Here is a 22,931-nt window from a genome sequence, read left to right on the forward strand (position 1 = left end):
GTCTTTGTGTGGACCCCAGGCCATGTTGGGATACCCGGCAATGAGAATGTTGACCGCCTGGTGAAAGAGGCCACCAGTAAACCACCTCTGGAGATTGGCCTCCCGGCGACTGATTGCGGGCACTATTACGCCGCAAAGTTTTCGATTTCTGGGACACTGAATGGCGCAACCTGCCCGTGCCAAACAAACTCCGTTGTATCAAGGAGACGACGACTGTTTGGCAGTCATCCATGCGAGCCACCCGCAGGGACTCAGTCGTCCTTTGTCGGCTCCGCATTGGCCACACCCGACTGATGCACAGTTATTTACTGTGTCGTGAGGATCCACCTCTTTGTCGTTGTGGGGCATCCTTGACGGTGGTCCATATTCTGTTGGAGTGCGCCCTTTTAACTGTGCTCAGGCAGACTTTTGCGCTGCCTAATACGCTCCCTGCGCTTTTAACTGACGACTCTGCTATAGCGGACTTAGTTTTGCGTTTTATTCGGGCAGGGGGATTTTATCGCTTAATGTAAATGTTTGTGTTTTTTGTGTTGATTCTGGCCTATGGCCTACGATTTTAGTCTGCTTTTTTAATGCGTTTTTCGGTGGTTGACTTTTCCCTTTTTTCTCTATGGTTGGCCAACCACTGTCACACTCGGTGTGATTTTAATTTGTTTTGTCTGTTCTTTGTCGGAGTATTTCTTGTCCTGTGTCGTCTGACGTCTTTCCTGTTGTTCGTTTTTATTCTCTTTGGGTGGTTTTTTTTTTTAAGGGACCGATGACCGTCGCAGTCTGGTCCCTTTAATCCCACAAACCAACCAACCAACCAGGTCCCATCTCCTTAAATTCCCACATTTTTGCAGTTTCTTCAGTTTTAATCTACAGTTCATAATCAATAGATTGTGGTCAGAGTCCACATCTGCCCCTGGAAATGTCTTACAATTTAAAATCTGGTTCCTAAATCTGTCTTACCATTATATAATCCATCTGAAACCTTTTAGTATCTCCAGGGTTCTTCCATGTCTACAACCTTCTTTCATGATTCTTGAACCAAGTATTATCTCTGATTAAGTTACGCTCTGTGCGAATTCTACCAGGCGGCTTCCTCTTTCATTCCTTACTCCCATTCCAAATTCACCTACTACGTTTCCTTCTCTTCCTTTTCCTACTATCAATTTCCAGTCACCCATGACTATTAATTTCTCGTCTCCCATCACTATCTGAATAATTTCTTTTATCTCATCATACATTTCATCAATCTCTTCATCTGCGGAGCTAGTTGGCATATAAACTTGTACTATTGTGGTAGGTGTGGCCTTCGTATCTATCTTGGCTACAATAATGTGTTCACTTGCTGTTTGTATTAGCTTACCCGCATTCCTATTTTCCTATTCATGATTAAACCTACTCCTGCATTACCCCTATTTGATTTTGTATTTATAACCCTGTATTTACCTGACCAGAAGTCTTGTTCCTCCTGCCACCAAACTTCACTAATTCCCACTATATCTATCTTTACCCTATCCATTTGCCTTTTTAAATTTTCTAACATACCTGCCTGATTAAGGGATCTGACATTCCACGCTCCAATGTGTAGATTGCCAGTTTTCTTTCTCCTGATAACAACATCCTCCTGAGTTGTCCCTGCCCAGAGAAGTAAGTGGGGGACTATTTTACCTCCGGAATATTTTACCCAAGAGGACGCCATCGTCATTTAACCGTACAGTAAAGCTGCATGCCCTTGGGAAAAATTACGGCTGTAGTTTCCCCTTGCTTTCAGCCGTTTGCAGTACCAGCACAACAAAGCTGTTTTCGTTAGTGTTACAAGGCTTGATATGTCAATCATCCAGACTGTTGCCCCTGCAGCTACTGAAAAGGCTGCTGACCCTCTCGGGAACCACGCGTTTGTCTGGCCTCTCAACAGATACCCCTTCATTGTGGTTGCACCTGCGGTACGGCTATCTGTATTGCTGAGGCATGCAAGCCTCCCCACCAATGGCAAGGTCCATGATTCATGGGGGGCACCCAGATTATAACAAAAGAAAAAACAATTACAAGCAAAGCTTATACTACTATACTTTCAATTGCTCCAACTTGCCTCTGTGAACTAACCCAGATGCTAATACAAGAAGTTACAATAAATTACCTTTGTGACACCAACTAAAACTTCTAAAAATTATCATTTATTTTTTTCTTTACACCCAGAGTTTCGGAGCATTATGTTCTACATTAATGCTGGAATTTTGTATTTCTTGTACAGAGCTGAAACATATAACCTATTGAAATTAAAAATAATACCTTTGTTCACAGCTACAACACAAGGAACTAAAAAAAAAAGGTTACTAAAGCTATCAGCTGTGCAGAAAGGACTTCAGTATGCAGCACACAAATCTCATTTCCAGATAGCATAAGGTTTCTAACATGTGATAAGCAAATATTAAATCTAATGTCAGGTAGTTTCTTCTGGAAAAACCACTATTCCTATAGTAGATACGTATGTTGGTCAATGTGTTTTTCACTCGTAATGTGGACTGATTTAAGCCATTAAGTTATGTAGCACTCTGAAAGTTAACAGCATATAGCCATAAAACAAACAGATCGCTTATACATACCCGTTAAACTAACTCGTAGCATGTCATTTCAAAGGAAATTGTGCATATTGCCCATGGAGCATATAACTTACAAGTTGGGGACAGTCGTAAGACATATTCTGTGAAGGTGATCAGGACATTTCAGGGATGTGGTTGGATGACTTGAAATATATTTTATGATATTGCCTTTTGTGCTTAGTGACCTTTGTGAAGGAGCCCAAATACTTGGGTGTTGAATGACTTGGTGTAGTGAGGTACAGAGAAACTTTCAGAAGTTTTGTGGGTCACTCCGTGCCAACTGGCCCAGTCTCCCCACTGCAGTATCTCAGATTTTGTTGAAGCTGTTTTGGTTGATTCCAATTTTTACCAAACAGAATTCCACAAATTTTTAACTGCTAATACGCTAATACGCAACATCGTAACCATGAAAATGAAGGTGAACAAAATACAGTGTGCTTTACAGTAAAGTGGTCTACCCATGAAATGCACTCAATCAGCTCTCTGCTAGTTGTTGTAACCAGTGTACAAATTGCAGGATTAAAGATTGAGTAGTCTCGTTACCATATCCACGCAAAATTAAAAAACTGCCAAGTTAGACATTTTTGAAAGTTAGACAAAGAGCAATATTTTTTGTATAAGAATTAGGCCTATAATTTGGCAACTTTTAGGAATTGTCTTTAAATGACACAGAGCAATGACTATCAAAATGCTTTTGTGGGTTAGTTTTAACTCATTGTGCGGAAGGAAAGTAAATACTTTTGAGACAATTTTTTATGTCTGATGTTCCCTGAAATGGAAAAAGACAAAAGATTGAATAATTTCCATTCTTTGTATTAGAATAGCTGATGTAGTGTGTTGGTGGTGATGTGGAATTTTGAGAGCTGAATTATGTAGTTTAACATAATTATTTGCTCACCAAATTTTCTATTTGTTGCAGATAATATTAACAAATTAGAGCTTAGATATTCTACATTATTGAACTTAACTTTGTGGGCATGAGCTTAGCTTCATGGGGAGCAGGAACTAAAAGAATGAGACTGACAGGAAAAAAACTTGCTATGAAATAAAAACAAAATTCTTAGCAAAAAAAAGGAATTCTCTTCTAAAGTACAATGTTGAAGTCACAATCTGGTGCTGAGTAATATTCAGTGCTCTGCCCCACGCTTTTTAACTTTTTTGAATCCTCCTTGGGCATGTTGTCCACAGGATAAGACCATCCAGTGTGTGAAGTGCTTTTCCAACAATGAACTGGAAGTATCAACTTCGGCCCAGCATGCTTGGTTGGCTTAATAAGTATCAGCAGACACTGTAGTCTATAACATTTAGTTGATTACTGCCTTCTGGAGAAAAGTGTCCACAATTCGGGAATGGGGTACTTGTGCATTATTGTCTTTGAAACAAAACATAGTCACCTAAAATATGACTGTAGGGCTGGATGAAATGTAAGAAGGTCTTGTCCTGATACTACATGGACCTCAAACTACTCAAAATGTGAGACAAAAAGCGAAAAGGGACCTCTTGTCGGAAAAGTAAAATTTTCAGTACAAGCAAAAACTTTCAATAATGTCTGATATATCCAGTTCCTTTTTCTTGTGTATATTGTAATAATTATTTCATTTTGTACATGCTTGTATCGATTTGGAAGTTGTTTCAATCCAACGGGAGTCAATGGCATCAAAAGCAATCAATGTCAGTCTTCTGAAAACATACCTCTTGTTATGCAGAAATAACATTGACCCGATGAGAGGCCCTTTCCAAAATTTTGTTGTTGCATATGTAATAGCATCTTCTAAGTTTTAGAAGCATTTTAAGGAGCATTCAGTAGATTTGCATAAAAGAACAATTTGTGATCACAAAAATGCCAGACAAGTGGTTCCTTTTTATATGAGATACATAAATGTCTACAGAGGTTGTCAATTTGCAGTTGACCATAGTGTAGAATGAAAATTTCAATATTCTGCCAAAAATGTAGCATAGGGTTCACTAATTCTCTCAATTTGGGGCCAATTTACTTAGTTTTAAATTTATGTGCATTGTAATGTCCTATAAGTCTGAATTGTAATGTCCTATAAGTCACATGTTTAATGTTAACTTTAAAAAACTCTGTACTCTTTCACAATGGACATTTTTAGCGTAATATTTATACAGAATTTGTTTCTGAAATATGTCCAGTTAAATAGTGGTAATAAAATGAAACTTTAAAACACATTATCTTAAAACAGCCCTTTTCCATCACACACATTCATCATGACATAACTCACCAAAATTTAGAGATAGATTTTTTACAAGTTGTTCAGAATTAATGTTGGATGTAAAAGTTACAATAACTCAAAAATCAAAATTTTCAGCAAGAGGTCACTTTTGCTTCCATATCACAAATAATGAAGCATATATGTATTACTGACCCTAAACATGAATGGCACATCTGCAATGCTGAACCTCTGGGACTGCATGCCTGGGTCATCCATTGGTATTTAGCTGCCGCCAACATTTTTTGTAATGATCATCAGGTGTTAGTCAAATCTTCCACTCTTCCGCAAAGAGAAGGTGATGTATTGATCTGATGTAGTGCTTCGCAGTTTTTGTGGGTTTATATTGTTGTTCATAATGAATTTCTAAAGGTGAAAGATTTTCTGGAGACAGTTTCAACTGTCTAGGCCAATAAAACTCTTAATTTACTTTCAAAACGGCAGTGTGAAATCCTGTTGCATTCTGCTGTTAACTGTCATCATACTGTGGTGCTGACTGCAGTTGACCACTGTGAGACAAAACTTCAATGTGTTCTCTCTCAATATTGCAGTTGAATGTTCAGATAATGTTGCTGTAGTGTATGCAGATTTAGCAAGCAAAGTTCTGAGCCAAGAACCCTTCTTGCAATAAGCTGATAATGTTTTCATGATCTTCAGAAAACATTGTAAATCTCTGATAATGCTGTTGCCAGCTTTCAACCAGAAATTGTGCCATTGGCACTGACGGTAAAGGCACAGTTACCTTGAACTGCGGCAATGTGGAGATATTGACATGAGACAAACAAAATAACAATACATGATTGGTCATTATATGCACGCAAAGCAGCTATATGAAGTCCACCATAACTCCTGGGAATCTTCTTTGGCTTTATGGAATACATTTGCTCCAAAAAATTGCGTGGCAAAAATTCCAAATGAAACATGTACAAAAGATATGGGAGCAAGTAAGAAATGTAATATGATAGTTAAAATCATGTGGCAAAGGATTAGAAATTGAAAAAAAAAATACATTTAGACCAATTCCATGAATAAAGTTACGTCGTTGCTCTAAGGATGAGGAAAATATTGCATCCAATGGAATTCAAACCCTCAGACTTCAGCATACCAGCCAAATAACGTAACTAATAGGCTGTGGTACTGTTTTGAAACAAATGCTATTATCAAGTCTCTAGTAAATCGTAAGAAATTCAGAGATTTTGTCACCAGCATGAATGACTGCTGAGTATTGTACCAGGGACCGTAACCTTCACAGCCATATAGGTGATCTCAAGAAGACAGTCCTACCCCTGTGTACCTTTCCTTGTAAGGTGATTGTAAGATCATGTTAATTTCCATTTATAGTGTAATTAGAGCCATATGATATCACCTAATAATTATAAATTGTAGTATCTATTAATTTTTGAAATGGCAGTATTATTGCTGTACACTCACAGTGGACAATAGTAGCTTTCTTTCTGCTTCCTTTTTTCCCCAGTACAGGAAATGCCTCAAAATATTGACTGGTATAAAATAACTGTGGTGCAGACAGAAAAAGCTATGGCAGGAAATGTTATCCATGTGAACGGATACATTCATTGTTAATTGGCCCTTTGCCAGTAACAAAACATTTTGACCTCCTGCAGATGACTAAGTAGTGACATTGTCGTACCTACTCACAACCACATCCATAGCATACAATAAGCTAGCCATATGCTCCCAGTACATTTCAGATAATAACTAACTCTGCTCTCGCAGTGCACATTAAGTGGTATGTAGATATCATGAACATGTTTTATTATTTTCATTGTGTGTAAGATATTGAAGTCTGACTGCTTGTTTTTGGAACGCTAACATTTGCAAAATCCGTAATTGTGATGGCACCCTGCAAAGAAAGTACAAATTGTCCTGGCATAGAAGTTGGTGTAGAGGAAGCATATGATAATTTAAAGGGTGGTCCAGGTCAGTCCACAATTTCTGAGCAGTTAGCAGCAAATGCAAAAAAGAAACTTCCAGTGATGGCAGGTGATTGCTCGGTTCAGTGCCAAACACTGTCACGTGGCACCTATGAGAAGTGCAGAGATTAGGAGTCAATTAGGAGGCTCAAGGAACTCTGGGTCTGAATAACACTTGTTTATTGAATTCGGACTAACTACTACAAAGAGGGCTACTTCTATGCATTAGTAAAAACAAAGCATTAATTTGTTGGCACAACAAAAGCCTATGTTACTCTGTGGGGTGAGAACTAAACAATATAGCAATCACTAAAGACAGATATTTGAGAGCACCACTCAAAGTGAGAAAACATACTTAAATCGGAAGTTACCCAAGGATGGCGTTGAGGGACATGAAGTCGGCGTCTAAATTTTCTGACTGAGAACTCTTTTGAATATGAAAATTCTGGATTTTTAAAGGATTCTGGTGCCACTTGTTTCCTCCCTATCTATAGTTGGTGCACCAGTCCACAGGCACATTTTAAGAACTGGCCAATTGATATGTGGCTCTGCACCTCCCTGTCCCTCTGGCCAACCATGTTGATGCCTGTGACAAACAGTGTTAAGTACCTTTCCCTTCTCCTACTCTGTTGGCAGGGATATCCCTGGCCTTTACACAAACTAACTCCATGCTTGGTAGCAACAGCTTTCAGCTGAAAGCTAAACGTCATCTCCTACTTTCCAAACTTCACAGAAGCTCTCCTGCAAACCTTGCTGAACTAGCACTCCTGGAAGAACGTAGGAGATGTGGTACTGGTGGAAGTAAAGCTGTGAGGATTGTGCGTGAGTCGTGCTTAGTAGCTCAGTTGGTAGAGCACTTGCCTGTGAAAGGCAAAGGTCCCAAATTCGAGTCTCGGTCCGGCACACAGTTTTAATCTGCCAGGAAATTTCTTATTATATTACTGTTCATGCTTGTAACCTAAACACTACTGTCTTTGGGAGCCACCTGCATTGTGTTTCTGGTTTCCTGTCTTGGAATACTTTAGCTGGCTTACAACAGCTTCAGCTTAGCATGTAAGTCCATAAGTGTTGACCATACAAGACAGAATAAGTAAATAAACTTACCATGTCTAGTAACCAGAAATGTGTGTTTATCAGAAGCAAGTTTATGCAAAGTCGTAAATATGCAAAGGGATAGAAAAGTTGTAACTCGTGTCCTATGTTTTAGGCCCCTACATTGCTTTTGTAGATATTCAACCATTAACTCGTTTTCCGCCATTTGTTTTTGCAGAGGAACTTACGGTGCTACAATATTGCCAAGCTCTATTATCAGGTTGGAGACTATGAATCTGCAAGGCGTTACATTTCCAGTTACCTGACTGTGCGTGAAGATTCAGCCTCAGGTCATAAACTTTTTGCCCAAATACTGGAAGCTCTTGGCCAGAAGGAGAAAGCAATAACAGAGTACAAATGCTCATTAGAACTGGAACATTCTCAGCCTGATATAATCCTCAAAGGTTGGTAGCTTGAAATAAAGCTTCTGCTGTATTGCTAATATTAATTGTACATTAAGATTTGGATTCCAAAGTGTTATTTGTTAGTATATTAGTGAATCTTTTGTCCTGTAATTATTTAGAATTAAAAAAAAACACCTTTCTAAAATGTTGATTAGACATATTGGTGGCATAATCTGTATCACTTCACACAGGGGGGGTTACCTTCATAGTCTTGGATGTTTCTGAATTTAGCATATGTTAAAATTAGAATTAAGTAATAAACACAATTAAAAAAAAAGCCTTCAAAGGTGACACTGCAAACACCTTTTTGAAGATGCGAATTTCAGATATTTTTTTAAAATGCTGTATCTCTAACAGTTTTTGATATGTTGTTAGTTTTTTTTTTTATTTGAAAGATAATTGCTTTATGACTACAATGGTATCTTCTATTTGGACATATCTGTTGTTCTTTTACTGTCACCTTTTGAATTTTTTTTTATAATTTACAGAAAAACATTTTTTTTTAAAAAAATGCCCAATCTAGAAAAGTTAATTTTTTCCTGTTGATTAGTACCATGTAGTACTAGGTTCTTTGTAAAGGAGAGCTTCCACTTTTTAAGTTGGAGAGGTTTTATTTTAAAAAATCATTTTTTTATTTTCAAGGGTAATGTATGTCTCCACTGAAGTTGTTTCTTACTAATTTCTTTGTTACAATGTTTATTTGTATTGTCTTTGTTGAAGTTAAATATCATCACTTTCTTTGTTGCAGTTATTTTTCATTTTCATTGTTGCAGATATTTCTTAGATTTTGTTGTAGTTTCTTGTGAGTTTCTTTGTTGTGGTTGTTCATTGCAGGTTTCTGTATTGTAGTTGTTCAGTGCTAATTTGTTCACTGATGGAGGCTTCTAAGAAATTTGAGACCATCCAGTGAGTTCTGTGTTTTTGTGAGAAATTTACCAGTTGACACAGTTGCAGTGTGTTTTGTGAAAAGGACTGTTTGAAACGAGTTCTGACTGGGGCCACAGGAGAGTGAAGTGTGCTGACTATTTGCATATCCATAAGAGTTATATATATGGTTATAATAGAAGGAAACATTCCATGAAGGAAAAATATACCCTCCCTTAAAACCCACATCCTTTCGTCTTTCCCTCTCCTTCCCTCTTTCCTGATGAGGCAACAGTTTGTTGCGAAAGCTTGAATTTTGTGTGTATGTATGTGTTCGTTTGTGTGTCTGTCGACCATTTTAGAGTTATATATATATATATATATATATATATATATAAGACAAATAAACATACTTTGTTCAGGTTGGAAATAAGGGTTCTCATTTGAAGAATGTTTCAAAGTAAAGATTTTTCCAGTGACGGCTTTTTGTGTTCTAAATGTCTTGACAGAATAACAACAATGATAATATCTGAAATAGGTGAAGCCTCCCATGGTGCAGGTGATGTAGATTTTGCATCAGTAGAGGAAGAATTAAATACCCTGAATCAGTCAACTGCAGAGCTGGGTGTTAATCCTGTTAAGGAACTGTGGTCAGTGAAGTTGTGTCATAATCTCTATGCATCAAGAAAGTGCAGAGAAATTATTAAAGCTATGGATGAATACAACACAGAAAAACTGACCACACTCGTCAAAGTAGAAATTCCATCTTAAGAAAAAAATAAACCAAAACACTTGCACCTCATGCCAGGAATTTTTCACAAATATCAATTCAGTTGCTGAATATTGTGCATCCTACAGTGAAAAAGTAAAAGTTTGAACTTTTATTCCAGAGACATTTTCAAAGAATACAATTTTGAACCATGTTCCATCAGTATCAAAGTACGTGGTACACAAATCAAGAAATGTGACGTCTGTAAAAGGGGTCTTTGGAAGACCAGATCCCTATTATGGTCATCCTGTAGAAGCAGCCAAAGTTCAAATAGTGAAGTCATTTTATCTGGAAGATAAATGAGACTTCTTGCCCGAGTGCCAACAAAAAAGACACTATAACTGGTAACAGTTACAGGTAAAAAAGTTGGGAAAGTGAAGAGGTACATAATGCGCAGTATTAAAGAAACTTTTGAAATTACAAAAGTAACTATACAACTTCACATAATGGAAGATAAACATTTTATGCACTACGACCTAAGTGGGTAGACCCACACCCACCTAGAGATGTCTGTTTATATGTGTATTACGCAAATTTTGAACTTTGTGTGATGACTAAACTAATTACAAAAACTGTTGCCTTTGACAGAGTTTCATTGATGCACTGAGCAAACGGTCAGTGAAAACAGTAACACACCAGCATATGAAGAAATTGCAACAACACACTGCAGGTGTGTGTGTGTGTGTGTGTGTGTGTGTGTGTGTGTGTGTGTGTGTGTGTGTGTGTGTGTACAGGCTTTAGTACTTCACTGTGATTTTACTGGGAACTGGTCTGTAACTCTCTCACAAGAAGTACAAGACTCTCATCGGAGTAATGACCAGGTTGTAATTTTTGCAGGAGTGACATATTTTCAAAACAAAACCACAAGTGTTAGGAGTTATAAGTGATGACACAGCAATGCTCAAAATTCTTCAACTGCAAACAGGGGTATCGAAGATCATCATTATTTCTGATGGTTTTCAGTGTCATTTTAAAAATCATTGCCAGCTGTTTCAATTGAGTAAGATTCTTGTGCCAACTGACTGGGTATACAATGCTATTGGTCACGGGAAGGGGCCTTGTGATGGTGTAGGCGGCCTGCTGAAGCATCATGCTACAAAACATAATCTTTCCACACAAAATACAGCTGCGTTTCAGAATGCTCGGGATTTTATGACAGTCATGAAATCTTACACATCCACAGCCCTCATTCTCTTGTCCAAAGAGGAAACTGAATAATTCCATGAACAGGAAAAAGAAGAATGGTCTAAACAAACTATTCCTGTGAAAGGAATTCAGAAGACACATTTTTGGAGTCTAAATTGATGGGCAAACTCATATTGCATGCACTTTAAAGAGCAAGAAAGAAGAAATTTCATTCGATCGGCCAACACCTTAGAAACAGCAGGATAATATTCAGATTCACAATCTGTGAAGGGGAATGTTAGTGGCGTGTGTGTGTGTGTGTGTGTGTGTGTGTGTGTGTGTGTGTGAGACTGTGACTGGTGGATTATAGACATCAGTTAAGAGTGAAACTGAATTGTAGTGAACTTCATGCTATCACATAGACCAGCTGCAGGATAAAGCTTACCAGCTGAAGGATAGCAACAACGCCATCAGTGCTCACTTCATGTTCACAATGTTTTGAAGATTGTAAGTGCTCCATTTCCTATTAGTTCAACAGGAAGGCATCACTCTATTGTAAGTGCTCCATTTCATATTAGTTCAACAAGAAGGCATCACTCTATATCAAAGGACGATACTGAAGCTGTGGAACACATTTTTAGTTCGTTGACTGACTAATTTTCCCCCCTGCGGGCCCGGGGTTAGAATAGGCACAAATTATTCCTGCCTGTCGTAAGAGGTAATTAAAAGGAGTGTCTCGCCTTTCAGCCTTCATGTATGGTCCCCTGTAGGGTTTGAGCGCCATTTTTCAACATTTTCCTGAAGAGCGACCCAATTCGGGAATGGCACCTTACATGGTGCATTGTGTCCATTGTGCATTAAGAACTCTAGCCCAATTGCTCGTTGAGGCATTGCAGTCCCGCTCATACTCCATCTCTTGGTCGAGGACACCTTCCTGGGTGCATTTTCCTCCACCCACTATGCAGTGTCGTTTTCTGCGCCACTGATGACCATGGAAGTCTTTCCACCACATATCCAGCACGGTAGCCAGTCCGTTGTGGTGAGGCTGCCATGTACCCTGTTGGTTGTAGCCCTCTGACTACACAAGGATTGCTCTGCTGATGCCTGCGCCTTTAGTTCCCCACATATGCCAAGGAGAAGATGCCTGTCACCCTTGGGTATCGGGACTCCAGGCAATGGCCATCCAGCCAGGTGGCCTTTGCTGCAACTGGTTGGCACCTGTGGGGAGGGAACCTGGTCAGAGTGGGTGGCATCAGGGCAGATGACGCGCAGTGAAGTGTACCACATCACCACTTGCTGGTGCTCGAATGCCAGCAGTCTCTAAGCATTCAAAGTCTCAGTACAGTGCAAGGAAGTATGGCAGCGGACCTTATTCGCTCCGTTACCTCATGTATGAGAGCTGATGGGGACTCCTTTGTCTCAATGAAGCCTCAGTTTTTTGTAGATCATTTAGAGGACAGGTTTTGGGGAGGTGGAGGGCTTGCCCAAAATGCAGTCAGGGTCAGTCATGATAAAAATGGTATCCTCTGCCCGGTCACAGGCATTACTCTCTTGTGACAAGCTGGGGGATGTTTCCATTACAATCACCCCTCATAAGTGCTTAAATACGGTCCAGGGTATTATATTCCACGGGGACCTCGTTTTGCAGTCCGATGAAGAGCTGCGCACCGACTTACTGACGAGGAGTTCATTTCGTCCTGCGCAACCATTGGGGTCCGAGGGATAATCAGGTTGCCACCGGTGTCTTCATCTTGGCCTTCGAGGGCGATACATTACCCAAGAAGCTCAAGGCGATGGTCTATCACTGTGATGTCAAGCCATATATCCCTCCCAATGCGGTGCATTAAGTGCTGGAAGTTTGGCCATATGTCTTCCCGCTGTACTTCAGCATCGCATGTTGAGATTGTGGACACTCATCCCATCCCAATACTCCATGTTCCCTGCCTCCCATCTGTGTCAACTGTGGAGAGCATCATTCCCCTTGCTCACCAGACTGCAGTATTTTACAGCAAGAATGGAAAATTATGAAATGAAAGACCCTGGACCGACTGTCCTAGACTGAGGCTAAGAGGAAATTAGAGTGCCTACATACTGTGGCTATGAACTCCTCTTATGCCGCTACTATGAGAACAGTTCTGCAAGTTCCTATAGGCTCCCAGAGCCGGAACACTACACCTGCCCCCATGATGGCGGGGGGGGGGGGGGGGGGCTCTTCTTTCACTACCTCTGGAGCACTGTCCCCCAACCTTCGAGGATACCAGTCCCCACTACTTAGTCGCAGAAGAATGGGTCTTCTTTGGCTCCTCTCGCTAGGAAGGGGTCCCTTGGGTCACTACCCTCCCAGGTTTCTGCTAGTGGAAAAGATGACACCTGCCAGTGGCTGAAGTGCCCAAAAGTAGCTGGTTGTAGGGCTTAAAAGATCATCCTAAGTCCTGGAGACTGAATCAATGAAGCCCTCCCAGTTAGAGAAACCCAAGGATCAGTGAGAGAAATCCAGAAAGAAGACCCCCCAAGACCAAGAGAATTGCAGTGGCACCCACACCACTGATGCCTACAAACTCTTGAGTCTGGACCGAGCAAGGAGGCGCAGTGCTTAGCACACTGGACTCTCATTCGGGAGGACGACGGTTCAATCCCGCGTCCGGCCATCCTGATTAAGGTTTTCGTGATTTTGCTAAATCGCTTCAGGCAAATGCCGTGATGGTTCCTTTGAAAGAGCATGGCCGACTTCCTTCCCCATTCTTCCCTGATCTGATGAGACTGATGACCTCGCAGTTTAGTCTTCCCCCGAAATCAACCCAACTCCAAGTCTGATGATATGAAGATTCTGGTGTCCACTGAGGACCTAGATCTCGTCAGACCCTCAGATAGAATGGATATAGCCTGTTCAGAAAATAAGTCGGTGGCAGTAAGTGACCCTGAGACATAACCTACTTCCTTGCACTCTTTATGCCTTCCCAGCCTCACAATGTCATCCTCCAGTTGAATTGCAGTGGTTTTTTCCACCACCTCACTGGGCTATGGCCACTGTTAAGCTTTACATCTGCTTTCTGTATTTCCCTTCAGGAAACCTGGTTCCCCACAATGTCGATCCCTGCCCTATGTGGCTACAGGGGATATTACAAGAACTGTAGTGAATGTAATAGATTGTCTGGTGGAGTTTGCATTTGTCCTGAACTCACTATGTAGTGAACCTGTGCATCTTCAAACTTCTCTTCAAGCTGTGGCTGTCAGGATATGGGTGACACAGGAAATAAACATCTGCAACATATATCTCCCTCTAGATGGTGCGGTACCCCTGAACGTATTGGTGGCACTGATCGATCAATTCCCTAAACCTCCCCTACTTCTGGGAGGTTTTAATGCCCATAACCCCTACTGGGGTTGCACCATGCTTACTGGCCATGGCAGAGATGTTAAAAATTTACTGTCCCAACTCGACCTCTGCCTCTTAAATACTGGGGTTGCCACATATTTCAGTGAGGGTCATAAGTAGTTACTCGGCCATTGATTTTCAATTTGCAGTGCAGGGCTTCTCTCACCTGTCCATGAGAGAACACATGATGACCTGTGTGGTAGTGACCACTTCTCCATCTTCCTGTTACTTCCCCGGCGCCATGCCCACAGACGTCTACCCAGATGGGCCTTAAACAAGGCAGACTGGGTAGCCTTCACCTCTGCTGTCACCTCTCTGCCACATGGTGCCATCCATGTTGTGATTGAGCAGGTCACCACAATGATCGGTTCAGCGGCAAAAAATTCTATCCCTCGTTCTCTAGGGTGCCCCCTGGCGAAAGACAGTCCCTTGGTGGTCGCTGGAAGTCGCTGAGGCAATTAGAGCATCGGCGAGCTCTACAGAGACGTAAGCGGCACCCTCCATAGAGTACCTAATAGCCTTTAAGCGGCTCCGTGCTCACGTTCACCTGCTTATAAAACGACTGAAACAGGAGTGTTGGGAAAGGTACGTGTCTACCATTGGGTTCCATATGTCACCTTCCCAAGTCTGGATGAGAATTGGACGTCTCTTTTTGGGTATCAGACCCGAACAGGTGTCTCTGGCATTAACATCAATGGCATGTTGTCTACCAACGCAAATGCGACTGCCGAGCACTCTGCTCGAGCCTAAGTGTCGGAAAACTAACCCCCAGCCTTGTGCATCCTCAAATGGCAGATGGAAAGGAAAGTCCTCTGAATCAGTGCACACCACAGTGAACCCTATAAAGCCCCATTTACAGTGTGGTAGCTCCTCAGCACCCTTGCACATTGCCCCGAGACTGCTCCTGGGCCGGATTGGATCCACAGTAAGAGGATTAAACATCTCTCATCTGACTACAAGCAACATCTTCTCATCATCTCAACCGGATCTGGTGCGATAGCGTCTTTCCATTGCAGTGTCGGAAGAGCACCATCATTCCGATGCTAAAAGCCGGTAAAAATCCACTTGATGTGGATAGCTATTGGTCCATCAGCCTCACTAACATTCGCTGTAAGCTGCTGGAAAGTATGGTGTGTCGGCGGTTGGGTTGTGTCCTGGAGTCATGTGGTCTACTGGCTCCCTGCTGGTTGAAGCTGGGATCTCCCCCCCCCTCCCCCCTTTCTGTTCAGTGGTCCCAGCTTCTGGTTTCTTATACAGTCGCCGTCTGTTCCTCTCCCACTCATCTTTCCTATTCTATCCTGTTCCCAGACCAAGGACGACGCCCTCCTGATTCCCGCCCTCGGGCGGGTTTACGGGTTGGGCTCCACCTTGCGTCTCTTCGCTGTGATTCTCAGCTTCCTTCTTTGTCCTGTCTCCCACATCCCCCACCCCTCCGCCTCCCTTTGGTTAGTTCTTCGGCCCTGGATTGGAATGGATCTCTGCTGAGGTCTGAAAGATTCCGTTCCCCCAATGGTGTCCCATTGTTTTTTCCGACAAATGTTATGGGAGTTTCGGGATGCTGTTGTTCTTTACACGGATGGCTCTAAACCTCTAAACCTGCTGATTGTGTGGGATATGCCTTCACGTCCTCTGTTGGCATGGAAAATCATCTCCTGCCAGCTGCATGTGGGGTGTTTATTAAAGGTAAGGGCCTGGGAAATTCCCAGTCCCCACTCAACCGCGTTTAGTTACTTACAGACTCAATAAGTGGCTTTCAGGTTATTGACCAGGGTTTCTCCCGTCATCCCTAGGTCTTGGCCATCCATGACTGTCTCGCTGATCTTCATCATACTGCTTGTTCTCTTGACTTCCTTTGGGTCCCTGGCCATGTGGGTATCCCAGGTAATGAGCTTGCTGATCGTTTGGCTGGGGGAGCAGTCACTTACCCCCCCTCCCTCCCTCTTATGTCATCCCTTCTGCAGTGGATTGACAGCTTCATATCAAATCCCACTTCGCGCAATCATTGGCCAACTCTTGGGAGGCTACCTCCCTGTCAAATAAAGTTCGTGCGATTAAGGTGACACCTGCCCATGGTGTTCTTCTTTCTGCCTGTCCCAAAAGGACTCGACCACCCTTTGTCGTCTCCACATCCGCCATACCAGGCTGACTCATGGTTTTCTTTTACGTAATGAGCCACCCCCACTTTGTGGTTGTGGAGCCTTCCAGTCAGTAGCCCACATTTTGGTGGAATGCCCCCTTCTTTTGGCTCTGCGTACTAAGTACAGACTTCCCCGCACTTTACCTTTAATATTGACAGATGATTCCCGGATGGTTGAACTGGTTCTCAGTTTCCTTCGCGAAAGTGGTTTTTATTTTTACTTCTAAGGTTTCTAATCTCCCTCTGGAGTTGTGACAATGCGGTGAGGGTTGGGGTGTCTCCCACTGTAAGCTGTGTTTGGAGATTTCTGACTCCCCTCCCTGGCTAAGATCCTCTTTTCTCTCCCTTTTGCTCTGTTTTTATCGCTTTTTAGATTTGGTTATTCTCCTTTTATAACAAGCACTTTTACATTCTACCGGTTGAACGTTTTTGAATAGCAGGTGGTCGTGCCTGTACTGCATCAGGAGGGATATTTCTTGCCCCCTAGCATAGCCTTGGGGTTGCCCACTTGCTGTCTTCCCTCCTTTTGTTTTCACCATTGACACCATGACTGCACTTTCACGTTTTTTTAACCTTTTACCTTTTATTGTTATGACTTTTGTGAGATGTAAATTCATCTGAATGGACTACCTTGCTGTTTGAACCTTAAACCCCAGTCGAACAACTTACTGGCTCCATGTCAGGGTGGCTTCCGCCAGGGTCGCTCTACAACTGATACTCTTGTGTCCCTCGAGTCTGCCGTCCGAACAGCCTTTACCAGGCGCCAGCACCTTGTTGCCGTCATTTTGATTTACGTAAAGCATACAACATGTCCTGACGGCATTATACCCTTGCCACATTGTATGAATGGGGTCTCTGGGGCCTGCTCCTGATTTTTATCCAGAACTTCCTGTCGCTCCGTACTTTCCATGTCCTAGATGGTGCCTCCCATAGTTCCCCACGTATTCAGGAGAATGGTGTTCCGCAGGGCTCTGTATTGAGTATATCTCTATTTTTAGTAACCATTAATGGCCTAGAACCAGCTGTAGGGCCGCCGGTCTCCTTCTCTGTATGCGGATAACTTCGGCATTTTGTATTGCTCTCCAGTACTGGTGTTGCTGAGCCATTCACAAGGCGCAGTCTTGGGCTCTAGCCCGTGGCTTCCAGTTTCAGCCACGAAGTCATATGTCATGCACTTCTGTTGGCATTGTACCATTCATCCAGCATGAGAACTTCATGACGATACACTCACTGTAGTGGAGACATATCGATTTTTAGGACTGGTTTTCGACGCCCGATTTACTTGGCTACATCACCTTCGTTAGCTTAAGCAGAAGTTCTGGCAGCACCTCAATGTCCTCCACTGCCTGAGCAACATCAACTGTGGTGCAAATCGCTCTGCGCTGCTGCTGCTCTACAGAGCCCTTGTTCAATCCCGCCTTGACTATGGGAGTCTGGTTTACGGTTTGGCGGCGCCCTCAGCGTTGTGTTTACTCGACCCAGTGCACCATTGTGGTGGTCACCTAGCGATGTGAGCTTTTAGAACTAGTCCAGTGACCAGTGTCTTGGTGGAGGCCGGAGTCCCTCCATTGCGGATCTGACGTGCACAACTGCTCGGCAGTTACATTGCACATGTTCATAGTTCTCCTGCGCATCTGAATCACCATCTCCTTTTCCCGCCAATGGCAGTGCATCTCCTGCATCGGCAGCCCAGGTCAGGGCTCAAGATTGTGGTTTGCTTGCGATCCCTTATCTCCGAACTGGAGTCCTTGCCTTTACCACCTCCACTTGAGGTCCATTCACGTACACCTTCATGGTGTACATCTCGGCCAAAGTTTCGTCTGGACTTTTTGCATGGCCCTAAGGACTCTGTTAACTTCGCCACTCTGTCACTTCCTCTAGATTCTTGACGTGTTCAAGGCCCTGAAGTTGTTTACACTGACGGCTCAATGGCTGATGGTAATGTTGGCTTCGCCTGTGTCCACAGAGATTATATTGAACAGCATTCCTTGCCCGCTGGCTGTAGTGTATTCATTGCAGAGCTTGTGGCCATATCTCGTGCACTTCAGTAAATCTGTTCTTGTTCTGGTGAGTTGTATCTTCTATGTTCTGACTCCCTGAGCAGCATACAAGCTATCCACCAGCGCTACCCTCGCCATCCTTTGGTAGCGAACACACAGGAGTCCATCTCTGCCCTGGAACAGTCCAGTCGCTCAGTGGTGTTTGTGTGGATCCCAGGAAACTTCAGAATCCCAGGCAACGAACGTGTCAACAGGCTGGCCAAACGGGCTATGTGGAAACCGCCCCTGGAGATGGGCATCTCTGAAACTGACTTGGCGTTCTGTCTTACACCGCTAGGTTGTTTGGCTTTGGGAGACGGAGTGGCATAACAGTGCGCAGGTCAGTAAGGAGACTGAAAATGTGTGGAAGTCTTCCCTGCGGGCTTCTTGCAGGGAATCATTTGTCCTTTGTCGGTTCCGCATTGGCCATACGTGGCTCACACATGGTTACATCCTCCGTTGCGAGGACCCACCTCAGTGTCACTGTGGCTCCCAAATGACAGTTGTCCACCTTCTGGTGGACTGACTACTTTTAGCCACTTTGCGGTGGACTTTCAACTTTCCCATCACCCTACCAGCTTTAGTTTTACGTTTTATTTGTGAGGGTGGGTTTTATTATGTGTTCTAAGTTTTTAGTGCATGCCCATTGTCCCTGTGTGTCCTCCATCCTAGGAGTTTTAGGGCGGAGGTTTTAATGTGTTGCAGAGTGGCTGGCTTCTCCTTTTTTATTCTCATGGTCAGCCAGCCATAGTAATCTGCTTCCTTGTTTTTAATCTCATCTCCTTGTTTCTTGCGTATCCCTGTGGTTTTCTTGTCATGTTTTGTCTATTGTAGTGTTTGTTGTCCTTTCTCCTATTATTGTGCCGTACGTCTTCTTTTTTCTTGTTTCCCTTGGGTAGTTGTTCTACTGGAAACAAGGGACCGATGACCTCGCAGTTTGCCTGTCTCCTCCCCCCCCCCCTCTCCTTTAAATCAACCAACCAACCAACTGGCTAATTTCAGTACAAAACAGAGTGCACTGAAGTCTTTGGACCTGTCGCAAACATTTTGGAACCATTTAAAATGCTTGAAAAATGAGTCTCTTACTCATCTTTCAAAGCTAAAATTATGTTAAATAAGGCTAGGTTTTGATTTTTATGAGCCTGTTATGTGATAATGTGGTAATAAAACAGGTTTTATGTATGGCAAAAATTTAAATTGTTTATAAAACCTGATCAACCTAAAATTGGAAGCTCCCCTTTTTTTTCAGGGAATGTGGAACTACATGGTACTAATCAACAGAAAATAAATCAAAATTTTATGGATTGGCATTTTGGGAAAAAAAATCCTTAATTTATTTAAAAAAAAAAAAGTTCAGAACACTGTAGTAAAAGAACTTTGACTGATAAGTCCAAGTGGAGGATGCCTTACCCAGTCGCTCACAAGCTGTTGGCTGGTTGCAAACCCTGTGTTCTCCTGTCTGGCACTTATAGTTCTGTTCTTGTTACCCCTCGCTCCATGAAGGACATGGCCACACAGACATGTGACCTCAAACTCAGATCTGAGGTTGTGAAATCACCCAGTGTCAAGGTACCATTGCCATCCCCCTGTCCAGCTGTGCAACAAGCCATCACACTCTCGTCTCAAGGGGCGAAGCCTCCAGCTACACAGCCGTAAAAGACAGTAGGAGTACTCCCGTGAAGATTTCCTAAGACCCTCCAGGCAAACAACATGCGAGTCTTCCTCTACTAACTGGAAAGGCTCGAAGTAGTCCAACAAAGCCTGACGGTCTTCTCCTTTGCTGCCTCGAAGGTCCTCTTCTACATTGTTACCACGTGACACCTTAGCCCGGCCCACCTCTGTGTCGCTGGTGCGCACCACCAACTATTTTTCTGCGTTGGACTCGGTAGATTGACAGCACAAGCAAGCTGATGCTTCTGTGGATCTCATTGAGCAGGATCATCCTGCTTTTGTGCTGTGTAGCAGCAAGTCTCCACAGGCTGTCACTCGACAGGTCCCGAAGTGAGAGCCCCTTCATCTCTTCCTCATCATAACTCTCCTCCAATGGAAAGTTTACGGCCACAAAGAGGATTTATGGCTGCTTTTGGCATTGCAGCATCCCCTTATACCCTGCCTTCAGGAAACAAAATTGCGCACTCACGACCACATTAAGGTTTCACGTTTCTTCCTGTTCAATTTGACCTTCCCCCTGAGGTCGGCATTCCATCTCCTGAGGGCGTCACGCTGCACATACGGGATGACATTCATAGTTAACCCATCTCCCTGACTACCCGTCTTTAAGCTGTTGCAGTTTGCCTTTTCCTTCATCACCTGACTTTTTCCCTCTGTACCATTTATATCCCTCTATCTTTCGATGTCACCAGGGCAGACCACCTTCAGGTTATTGGGCAGCTACCTCCCCCATTTCTGCTACTTGGTGACTTTAATGTGCATCACCCCCTTGGGATGTTGGAGAGGAGCCCTCTTGGTGGACCTTCTTAATCAACGTAACCTCTTCTGCCTTGACGCTGGAGCACCCACATTCACTTCTGACTGCTGGCACAACTTTTCCCATTTGGACCTATCCCCCTGCACTGCCCAGCTTGTCCACAATCTTGAGTGGTTCGTTTGGACATCTACTTGACTGAACATTTTCAGTGTGCTAACTGTTTGCTGACTCCTACCCCAACTGCATGCACATCGAAATGGCAGCTTACCAAGGCTGAGTGTCTGTTTCACACCTCCCTGGTGACATACGAAAAACAAGATCTCCCCAGTTGTGATGACCAGGTGGAGTCTCTTATAAATGTTATCCTTACTGCTGCCAAACGTTCCATTCCTTGCACTTCCTGTTTATGACACCGTGTCCCAGTCCCTTGTTGGACTGAGGCACGCTGCAACGCAATTTGCATTTGGAGACGTGCTCTCCACATTTTTAACTGCCATCCTACAATGACAAATTGCATTCATTATAAACAGGTGAGTGCAAAGTGTCGTCGTGCTTTTCAGGATAGCAAAAAAGCTAGATGGATCACATTCACTAGTTCTTTTAAAAGTTCCACCTCTTCCTATGTTGTGTGGGCCAAACTCCGGCAGCTCTCTGCGACCAAGATCCATTTGCCAATTTCTGGCCTGACAGTAGCAGATGTCATCGTGGACCCTATTGCTATCTCCAACACCTTGTGTCACCATTTTGCGGAAATTTCGGGCTCTTCCCACTATCACCCTGCCTTCCTCCATCGGAAACAAGCAAAGGAGACTAGAGTGATATCCTTCTCTTCTGAGAATTGTGAGTGCTGCAATGCTGCCTTTACTATAAAGGAGCTAGAGCATGCTCTCCATTCTTCCCGATCCTCCGCCCCAGGGCCAGACGCTGTCAACATTCAGATGTTGCAGCACCTCTCCCTTGCGAGCAAGCACCTTCCGCTTTATACATACAACCGCATGTGGGCAGCGGGAACATTTCCCGGACGTTGGTATGAAGCCAGTGCCATACCCATATCTAAGCCTGGTAAGGACGAAAACCTTCCTTCTACCTATCGCCACATCTCTCACCAGCTGTGTTTGCAAGGTGATGAAATGTATGATTCGTGCCTCGCTGGTATGGTGGCTCGAGTCTCACAATTTACTAACAATTGCACAGTGTGGATTTAGAGTGCACTGTTCTGCATTTGACCATCTCTTTGTCCACCCAGGTCATGAATGGTTTTCTGCGGAAATCCCAGACTGTGGCCGTGTTTTACGATTTGAAGAAGGCCTATGACACCTGTTGGAGAACTGGTATCCTTCATAATCTTTACACGTGGGGCTTCCGTGGTTGTCGGCCCTGTTTTCTTCAGGAATATTTAAAAGGCTGTGTTTTCAAGGTGCATGTGGGTTCTGCCTTGTCACACAATTTTACCCAGGAAACCGGGTTACCTCAGAGTTCTGTCCTGAGCGTCGTCCTCTTTACTATAGCAGTTAGCTCTATAATGGCCTGTCTGCCACCAGGCATCTTCGACTCCCTATTTGTTGACGATTTTGCCATCTATTGCAGTTCTTCAGACTTGTCTCACTTAGCGGCTTTTTCAGCGATGTCTTCATAGTCTACTCCTGGACGGAGATGTCTTGATGGTCTTACTCCTTGAGCATCAACAATGGCTTTTGGTTTTTTCACTGACAAAACCATCTGTATGAATTTCTGGCAGTGCGGTTGGTTGCTCCCACCATCTTTACATCTTGGGCCAGCTGCTCTTCCATTCGTTAAAACTACAAAATTCCTGGGGCTCATGCTTGGTGGGAAACACTCTTGGTGCTCCTATGTGTCTTACCTGGCAGCCTGCTGTATGCGGTCCCTCAATGTCCGACATGTCCTCAATAGTACTTCCTGGGGTGTAAATTGAACTACCCTCCTCCG

General features: G+C 43.3%; 1 protein-coding gene across 1 annotated transcript in view; it reads left to right on the forward strand.

The window, feature by feature from the left end:
• The window catches only part of LOC126161936 (E3 SUMO-protein ligase RanBP2-like), a 329,323-nt gene that overhangs the window by 24,113 nt on the left and 282,279 nt on the right, over positions 1-22,931 (forward strand). The window contains exon 2 of the mRNA XM_049918109.1: positions 8,021-8,246. Coding sequence (XP_049774066.1) covers positions 8,021-8,246 — 226 coding nt within the window. The remainder of the gene's footprint in view (positions 1-8,020; positions 8,247-22,931) is intronic.

This window comes from Schistocerca cancellata, chromosome 2 (genome assembly GCF_023864275.1).
Source record: "Schistocerca cancellata isolate TAMUIC-IGC-003103 chromosome 2, iqSchCanc2.1, whole genome shotgun sequence".
In the NCBI taxonomy this organism is placed as follows: Eukaryota; Metazoa; Arthropoda; class Insecta; order Orthoptera; family Acrididae; genus Schistocerca; species Schistocerca cancellata.